The sequence below is a fragment of the Lissotriton vulgaris genome, chromosome 5 (genome assembly GCF_964263255.1).
Source record: "Lissotriton vulgaris chromosome 5, aLisVul1.2, whole genome shotgun sequence".
NCBI classification, from domain to species: Eukaryota; Metazoa; Chordata; class Amphibia; order Caudata; family Salamandridae; genus Lissotriton; species Lissotriton vulgaris.
In genome coordinates, this window is record NC_141693.1 from 672,019,836 (window position 1) to 672,029,107 (window position 9,272).

At 43.5% G+C, this 9,272-nt stretch overlaps 1 protein-coding gene across 1 annotated transcript; it reads left to right on the top strand.

Moving 5' to 3' along the window:
* Nucleotides 1-2,430: 2,430 nt before the first annotated feature.
* Nucleotides 2,431-4,435, top strand: LOC147711386 (ER membrane protein complex subunit 6-like). The gene is made up of 2 exons (XM_086920159.1): nucleotides 2,431-2,634; nucleotides 4,274-4,435. Exons 1-2 carry the CDS (start codon nucleotides 2,464-2,466, stop codon nucleotides 4,433-4,435), a joined length of 333 nt encoding a protein of 110 aa, XP_086776285.1. The 5' UTR covers nucleotides 2,431-2,463.
* The last annotated feature ends 4,837 nt before the right edge of the window (nucleotides 4,436-9,272 follow it).

The window sequence follows — 9,272 nt, forward strand, 5'->3', positions numbered from 1 at the left end:
TTCTGGCGTCAGCCGAGCGCTGGGGCCACATTTTTTAAGTGTGTTTAGCCTTAATGATTAATAGGACGCTGGATGGCATGTAGACAGCATTACGCTGTTTCTAATTGGTAGCCGGGCAACAGACTCGACCAGTTCACTACTGCGATCCCTGTCACAGTCGGGACAATTCTTTACATATATTTGATGTTGCACGCTCATTCCCGGCCACCAGTATACTGATTGTAATTCAGTCAGAGATTCCTTGATCTTTTTGTGCCCAGGACCCAATCCCATGTGTGCGTCTGCTATTAAAAATATTCTCCTGTTCATGTTTGGAATTACCCTATCCCCCACTCCAGGAATTCGAGCAAAAGGAACGGAGTTTGCATCAATTACGTATGCATAATTGAGTGGATAGTTCACGGGTAGTGCTGCACAGTCGCCTTTTACGGACGCTTTGAATGCCAGCATGGTTTCCCCGTCTATGTATTTTTCTGAACGCTTTTTTGTGGCTAAGGAAGCCGGTTTAGTTGCTTCCGCTGTGGCTGTATTAGCCAATGAATTCCCTGCAACGTGAACGCCATCACGTTGAAGACTCTGTGCGTGTATCACCTGAGTCTTTTGTAGTTCTTTCTGTAAAAGAGCTACCTGTTTCCAAAGCATTTTATGCTATATTGTGGCACCTGTGTCATCTTTGTAATCATTTTCAATCCAGCTCTGTAACTTGTTATTGTAAGAGTTGACGCAAAAATGCGAATCGCACACGATTAGTGTCGGGAATTCACGTTCTGCATTTTCAAGCGCCATCTTTAAAGATCTGATGTCAGTTCTTTGAACCGAACAGATTCTTACTGATTCAGTTTTTGTTATTTTCGGTCTGAATTTACCGCACAGCCAACGACCTTTAACAATCGCACAGGCTGCATCGTAGGATTTGTTCTCTACGTAGAAATGCTGTACAAATCTATCTGTATAGATTATACAGGCGTACTGTGGGAGAGGCAGAAGTTCGATTGGCAGAGGATATTCTTCTTCATAAGTCAAATCATTCAGTTTATTCAAGAGCGGGCCGTGATAGAATTTCACGTCTTCCGCAGCAAGAGAATTTACGTACTGTATCCATTTCGGATCCAGTGACACGTGGGCAGATTTACTGGGCTGAATAGCGCCTCAAAGGCGGATTCCGCTGTGACAACAGTGATCCTTCTGCCTTTTGCTAGTTCTCTTTCTTTAGCTATAGCTGTTTGCACTGCTTTCACAGTATTTTCGGTGAGACTGAATGTTTTTTCTACTTGTGTGTACAAGTGAGATTTGTAAGCTATTGGTACCGTTCTCCCTCATTAGAGGTCAGGTACGTGAATCCGCATTGTCCTGGGATGACTTGGATTACAAGATTGCGTGTGTTGTCACGTGTATCTAATTTTGTCTTTGCTAACATGTCTGTTTGCAGTGATCTCAAAATTTCTGTGTGATTTGAGTCCAATTGATTTGTTTAAAATCAGGTTTAATTAGTTCATAGAGAGGTTTAACCCTCTCTGCGTAATTTAGAATGTAAGTTCTTCCGAAATTCAGAAAACCTAGAATCGATTGTAAATTCTTCAGCGTTTTTGGAGCTTGGAGTACAGCGCACTTCTCTAAGAAGTTGTCCGCTAGGCTTTTTCCTTCACTTGATAATTCGTATCCTAAAAATAGTACTGTCAGATGGGCAATTCGAGACTTTTTAAAGTTGAATTTGTAACCACTGTTCCCAGGAACCCGCGCGGCCGCGCGCGCGCGCACTTCCCTACCCCCGAGCGCACAGTCCCATGTGTGGAGTGCGCACAGAGGGCACATCCCGCAAGAGTATTCGCACCGCCGCCGCTTTTAAAAGGTGCGCGCCACGAAAAAACGGGCATTTCCTGATTGTGGAGGACGGCGGCGGAAGTGACCACTTTGGAGTCATTGAATACTCGGGAGCAGAGGTAAGTGTTGTAATGTGGCCACTTGCTGGCCTTTTGTTTTTGCTGGGTTCGCTTTTGTTTTGCCGCCCTGTAGTGCCCGCACTGTTGGTTTTATATTCTTTTATATGTAAAGCGAGGCTGCGGGCAGATTGAGTGCTTTTGTTAAACTATCCAAGTTAATTGCAGCCCCATCACGAACTGCGATTAACATGGATGCTTTAACAAAAGCACTCAATCTGCCCGCAGCCTCGCTTTACTTACAAAAGAGATGGAAGAACCATTTCCGAAGATAGCACGATTTTTTCCCCATTGTGACTGCTATTTGTTTTCTAAACGCAACATTATCTTACGGTGTGCTTCTATTGTAGCATGCATCTGCTTTATATTCTCCCGTTCTGTCAAATGGGCGACTTCCTGATTTTTCCGTGATTAGACTCGGACTGCTGCGTTTTATTAAGCCGGCGTCAGGGCTTGAGTCTGCTGGGAGTTCCTAGTGACCCATTGAACGGGGTATTTGCTGTTGCAGTTAAAACCATTTACAGCAATGGCAGCTTTGGCGATGAAGCGTGAAGGCCCTCAGTTCATCAGTGAAGCTGCAGTGCGAGGCAATGCTGCAGTTTTGGACTATTGCAGGACATCTGTATCTGCCTTGTCGGGGGCTACAGCAGTAATTCTGGGTCTGACTGGCCTGTACAGCTTTGTCTTTTATTTCCTGGTTTCGTTTCTCCCAGTGGTTAATTTGTGAAAAAAAGAAGTGCCGGGGCTCTCATCAGAAGGCAGTTTCGACCGGCCAATTTCTCCTATCAGCACTGCCTAGCACATTGCCAACAAACCCTACAAGTGTGATGGGGAAGTGTCATATTGGCCAGAGCTGCCGAATTTGGGGCTGGGGAATCAGTTCGAGCCTCGGCCTGAACTCAACATCCTGTGATTCTGGGCGAATCACTTAATCAACCTGTGCTCACCATAAATGAATGATTAGGTGCTGTTGTTCAGCCAGCTCATATTAAGCACAGCCAGGAGGTCGAACATAGCAGAAGGAAACCGACTAAACATTATTCCTAATTGATTTGCGCTTTCATTCGAGGCTAAGAGGAAGATTTGATATGTTTGTGCTACGTTATTCTACATACAGAGCATCATCCACATGTGCTTCCTCTTTTTTTCTGTTTTTTTTTGTCTTAGCTCTGCTCGATGTTCAGAATACAATACAAGTTTTGCTCGTTTCAGGATTTGGGTTTTAACTTGTAGGGATGGTACTAATTTCACTCAAATGTCACTAGACTACAGGTTAGCAAGAGATGAAACCGGGAATTCACACGCCTTGTGGGGATCTTGTTGACTTCCAGCCACAGTAAACACTTCAGTGTGTTTCTGGAATTGATCGAAGTTTGGCAGGCATGAAATGTGTGAGGCCTCAAAGTGTCAGTGAAATTAGAGTTACTCTTGTGCCTGTCTCGTGCTATCAGATAAATACGTTCACCCACTTTATAGAATACATAAACTAAAACTGGAGTGAGGTTTAAAACGGAGCTCCTACAGAATAAGCCACTTATGCATATATGGTGCCCAGTTACCATGAATGCTATTCCCTCCCCGCGCCCCACTCCTACCAAAGTTGCTGATAGCAGGGGTGTACGTAGCTCGCTGAAATGAGGAATTACAAGGGGGGCGAGATTTCAGCACCTGATTTACTACTTTCTTCCATTACTTTCATCTAAACATTTCGCTGCTTTCAGCTGCTGAAGTGTCCTTGTGAACTGCTCCTGATCTCGTAACGGGGCCCAAAGATGTGTCATGGACGTGTTAAACTTAAAGCGAAATGTTTATGCCACGAGGGAGAGGGGGGCAGGAGTGGCTCCCTGTGTAGAATAGGGCAGTATCCTGGCTCATCAACAGCTCACACCCGGAAGTCCTGGTCACACACTACTACCAGCAGCATCATATTAAATCACTACTTAAAGGGACAACCTTTTAGCTTTATTTCATCAGAGGCCTGCTGCGCAACACGCTGCTTGCTTCATGACATCCGTTGAAAATCGTTGCAGCTGCGCAGTATGCCTGGGTGGGTTGCAGCGAGCACAGTGATCCCATTGGTCCAACTCAGGACACACACTTGACGATTTGTCAAGTAGGGACGGGGCGGGCTAAATGTATAGTTTGCAACTAAGGGGTCATCATTGGTAGCAAGTGATTTATGATAAGGCAGGGACCCTGGCAGTTTCTAAGCGTGTGCCTTCATAAGGCGGGCTGCTGTGATGCAATATCAGCTCTTCACCAGTGTGCAGCCAATATCACATGTAGACCCGGCCCTGAAAATTAAGTGCCGGTGCTAAGCACCAGCACAAATTAAGCACTGGTTTCTCCTGTCTCTACTTTTGGTGCTAAAATCTGGCCGGCGGTGGAACAAATATTTCAAATCCCGAAGACCACTCTTCACTGGAGGGCTTGTTGGAGGCCTATTCACTCATGTCCTTTTCTGGACTTTCTTGTATGGCATGGTGCATGTCTATTAAAGCGATAAATCCTCTGAAATGTTTTTAATGAAATTTGAGCACTATTACTCAATTCATTTTATCGACAGACCAATACTCCTTATTCATTTCTAATGCAGTTCTGTTCCTCTAATTAAATCAAATCTTACACAACAATGCAGTAAGTTTAAAAACACCTCTTGTGGGCGTTTCAGGGAAATCTGCCCGGTTTGCAGACTTGCTGCATTATTATGGTAGTAAAGCGAGGCTGCGGGCAGACTGTGTTCATTTATTTAAATATCTCAGTTAATCGCAGCCCCTTTCAGAAATATGAAGTTAACTAATTTGAAAAGAAACGGTAATTATCGTTTATTTGCCAAATACTGCAATTATTAGAGAATTTGTGCTGAAGAAATTTAGAGAAAACCTGCGAAGATTTGTAAATGTTTGGTAGGTGGTGCAGGCTGCCCTGGGTGCTGCAGAGCAGGCTGCCATGGACACAGATGAAATTTACAGGCCTCCAGGGTGGTTTGGCTGGCTGCCTTGGCACAGTGATAAGTTGCCTAGCAGGTTACTACCTTAATTTAAAAATTTGACATAAGAAAAGCAGATTCTGTAGGCTCATATTTTAGTCGGAGCATTGCAAATGAAGCGCATCAGCCTGCCAGCAACTTCACATTACACACAAGTATCTGAGATTGAGCAGCATCGACAAAAATAAAAAACTATTCTAGCCAATACTGCCAAGCACCGGAAAAAATAATAATGAAGAGCCTTCCCCAGTGTGTTGTTTGTGCATGCATTTAACATGACTAAGTGGCCATTTTATCTTTTGAGGCAAGTGTGATCATGTATGCTCTCACCAGTCATCACAAGTGCAACATTATACATCACGTTGTGACAGTCATGTTGTCTTTTTTTCTTCTTTAATTTACATTCAAGATGTTGATGCCCACCTTAGAGCGGCACGTTAAAAAAAAAAGTGCACAGGAGCACATTGGTGACAGCCGGGGCATTCAGCTATGTAAGAGCCTGTGGTAGAGCGAAAGGCTGTACTGTTTGCAGAGCTCTGTTCTCCATCGCCAGTGGCGCACACACTTTATATATCCTACATGTTAAGCTTGGTATGTGGCTTTCTAGGTTTTTCCCTAATCTTCTATTAAGGGCATCAGAGTGTGCTGCCTTATGGTCCCAAAGGCATCATAAAGATTGTGTTTCCAACAGCAAATCATAGCAGCGCTCCCCTAATCTCATTGCCGCATGGCTCCAGGCTGCAGTAAATAAATGTAAAATTACAATGATGGCCCGCTGCTAATTGCTGGGGAGTGACTGGTGCAGCTGGCAGGTCTCAATATTTCCCCACCCAATGAACAGTGCTCCAGTTAACAATATTTAGTAAAATCTAATGATGGTACCACCACTGGAGTCTTGTGCTTTTCTAAGCCTGAAGTGTACTTGTCTGTGTAACTAATTCATGTAATGGCGTGTTTATCCAATTTGCAAACTGACCTTAAGACCCTTAACGTGGCGCTGTATGTGTGAAAATGCACCATCTTTTCACTTTTTTAAGTAAATATTTAGAGTGATATTTGGCATGGCACACGCGTGTTGTCTGGTTCCGGGCGCACATAGCCATGGTTGCAGCGCACAGAGACCCTCCACTGCCACACACAGAGGAAAAAAATTAGAGGGAACATTGTTTGTAACCCTCTGCTGCGAACCCAAGTATAATGGTGTTCACTCTTTTCAAGTGAGTCTCCAAGTCGTCGTCTGTGAGATAGGTATCATCTACGTAAGATAATGCCTCATCATCATATATTTGCAGTAACTCTGTTACTCTGGCTGAGAATAGTCCTGGGCTGTTCTTGAATCCCTGTGGGAGCCTACAGAAATTTTTCTGTGACCCCATTACTGAGAAAGCGGTCAAGTATCTGCTTTTTGGTGCAATGTTTTGACAAAAGAAACCATTAGATGTGTCTAATGTCGTTTTATATTTTTTCCTAACTATGTTATTCTTTAGTGCAGCACTATGCAAATTTTGTACTGCAAATGTTTTGCAACATGCGTTAAGGTGTCTGTAGTCCAAAACTAGACGATATGAATTGTCTGGTTTGGAGACAGGAAACAAAGGATTGTTCATTTGTGAGGTGCATGTTTCAATCACCCCCTGGTATTCAAGTTGATCTAAAATCTCCCTGACTTGTTTTTTAGCTTCTTGCTTAATGGGATACTGCCTTTGGGCAGTCGGTTGATTTTTTAACTGGATTTTGTGAGGAGGAGAGTCCTCATCCCATCCTACATGATTTTTATATAATGCTGGTGCCTGGGCTACTGCCCATTTCCTTGCATATGTATATTTTTTGTGAATCGGAATGTGATTCGAGAAGGCAGGCATAATCATTTCTTCGCCACGAGGGCACTCCCTGACAAACTGGGGGCCAATCTTTTTCAGCTAACAGAATATCATAGCCTTTTGAGAGTTTATCCCAAAATAGACCCCTTATTTTCCTAGTTTTATCACCCTCTATACGCAGTGTTATTTCGTATATCTTATGGGGCTCGCTAAGTCTGGTGTCGGCAGTTTCAACCTGAATGTATTCATTTGTGTCCACTGTCTCCAGATGACTCATCAGGATCTTGCGGGCTATAGTGATTTCTGCTGCACTGTCTAACACTGTCTGTGCCCACTCCCCGTTTTTCAACTGTGTCCTCAGTATTCTCGGCATGTTCGATTACTCTAATACTGGCTACCTTCTTTTTTGGAAATTGAGATTTTTTACTTTGAGCAGGTTCCTTGTCTTTGGACTTGGTGTGCTCTCCTGGGTCTGACCGTCCTCTTTTTTCAGATTTCTGCGAAAAAGATTGAGAGGGACGTGTATCAATACTTTGATATCTATCAGGCTTTTTCAAATTATCCCTATTTCTAAGGTTGTATCTTTTCTCAGAGGGCCCCCTCTGGGGAGACTGGTGTTCTCGAGTCGGAGTTCTTTCCCTCCATCGAGGAGACCTTCCTCTGGACTGGAAAACTTTTTCTTTGGGAGTGGATTGTTTATTTCCATCCCAGCTCTTTTTAGAAGTGTTTGAATTATTTTTAATAAATAATTTTACTAACTCTCTATATGCCTTTGTTAATTCTCTTATTTTAACTAAGAGTTCTTCACTTGACATTTTATCAATGTCCGGATGTGGTGTGTAGCTGGCTAGAACCGGCCACGTTGCTCCTGGTCTACCTAGTGGACCGAGCCTGGTAATATGATCATTGTGTTTTAGGGTGCCTTTAAACCAGAGCAGGTGCTCTTGGTATTTTAATGGGATTTCAGTCTCCTCGAAAGGAGTGTACTCTTCCGGTGGATCCCCTATTTTGTAATAGTGGAACTCGTGTGTTGCGGCATTTGCTGCTGGAAATTTTATCCATGAATAGAATACCTCTGTCTGCCGATATTCGTGTGCCTCTATCACGAAGATGACTGTGCCACCTTGTGTGGTCAGTCCATTTTCTATAAGTTTTGAAGTTATAGATTTTCTTAAATGTGCCGGGATGATTATTGCACCCGGTTCAGTAGTCCCGTCGGGACCCTGCTGAGTCGCATCTACTGCGGCATCAGTTCAGTTGTTTTCTACTGACATTTTATAAATGCAGGTTTTGCAGAGCAGGTCTCCAATGAGACAAAGATTAGGTGCACAATATTTTGGAACACTGTATCCTTCAACGTTGAATAAACCAGAGCTTTACATAGGAATCTCTTCCTACTAAGGTCGGGCGGATTTTAACCTTTCACCCACTCCAGACGTCTATTGGAGTATTTACGGTAGAAAGGGGTCTGTGTAAATAAAATGCACGACTGAGTTACTCTAACGTCTTGCGTTAGTTTTATCACCTTACCAAACGTTTGGGCGCCATGTAGTGTAGTTCCTATTTTCCCAATAGGCCCTGCGCATTGGAATAACATAAACAGTAGTATGGACGTAGAAGTGCGGATCTTCCAGGTCTCCACTGACTATGCTAAACTTAATTGGGTTTGTTACCAACTAGCTCAGAGGTCACTGGAAACTTTCTTGACTGAATAGGAAGTGATCAGCTTCCCTGGTACAGACAAGAAGGGATTCAGTTTTCCAACAACCGCATAAACATGACAACTTTGCTCCTTAGAATAAGAGTCAATCTCAAGAGTCGTGTGAAACAATTGACAGTTATTTTACTCAGTCAGTTTTGTGCAGATTACTTTCACCAAAGTGCAGAGAATAGAGAGACGAGCGTTTTCAATAAAAAGATATTATTTATTGAACAGTCTTTCTTCTCGTGCAAGAGAAATGAATTGCCACAATTGCAAGACTAGTTATTATAAAAAGTACGTACAGTAAAATGAGGATTGCGAAATAATACTGTAAAAGCATTGATATGGTTTCTTAGCCATACAATGGTTTAAAATTAATAAAACATATATACATTCATATATACATTAGGCTAACGTACTCAACTGGTGCTTCTAACTACGCCTACCCCAGTGTACCTGACCTAAGCCTAATACTTGGGAGGGGAGTAAGTAAGTAGCTTTAGTTAAGTTGGTTTTGCCAAGGTTTGCTTCAAGAATTCTCTCTAAGGGTTTAGTCAACACCATACCTCTGAAATAGAATGTTGGAGGTCTTGTATCTCCTTCCAGGACTCGATATCCCAGTCACTCGCAAGAGTAGGCTGGAAACGCCGGAGCTGGATTTTCTCGGCAGGAGAAAAGACAGCGTCTCTCTCAGCGCGTCGAGGAAGAGGACGAGGGGCAGCGTCCGTGGGCAGCTTGCATCTGCTGGGCTCTTCAGGGGACAGCTGTTCTGCTCCTATGTGCACCACACCATCGCTATCATCGATGTCGCTGAGACAGCGATA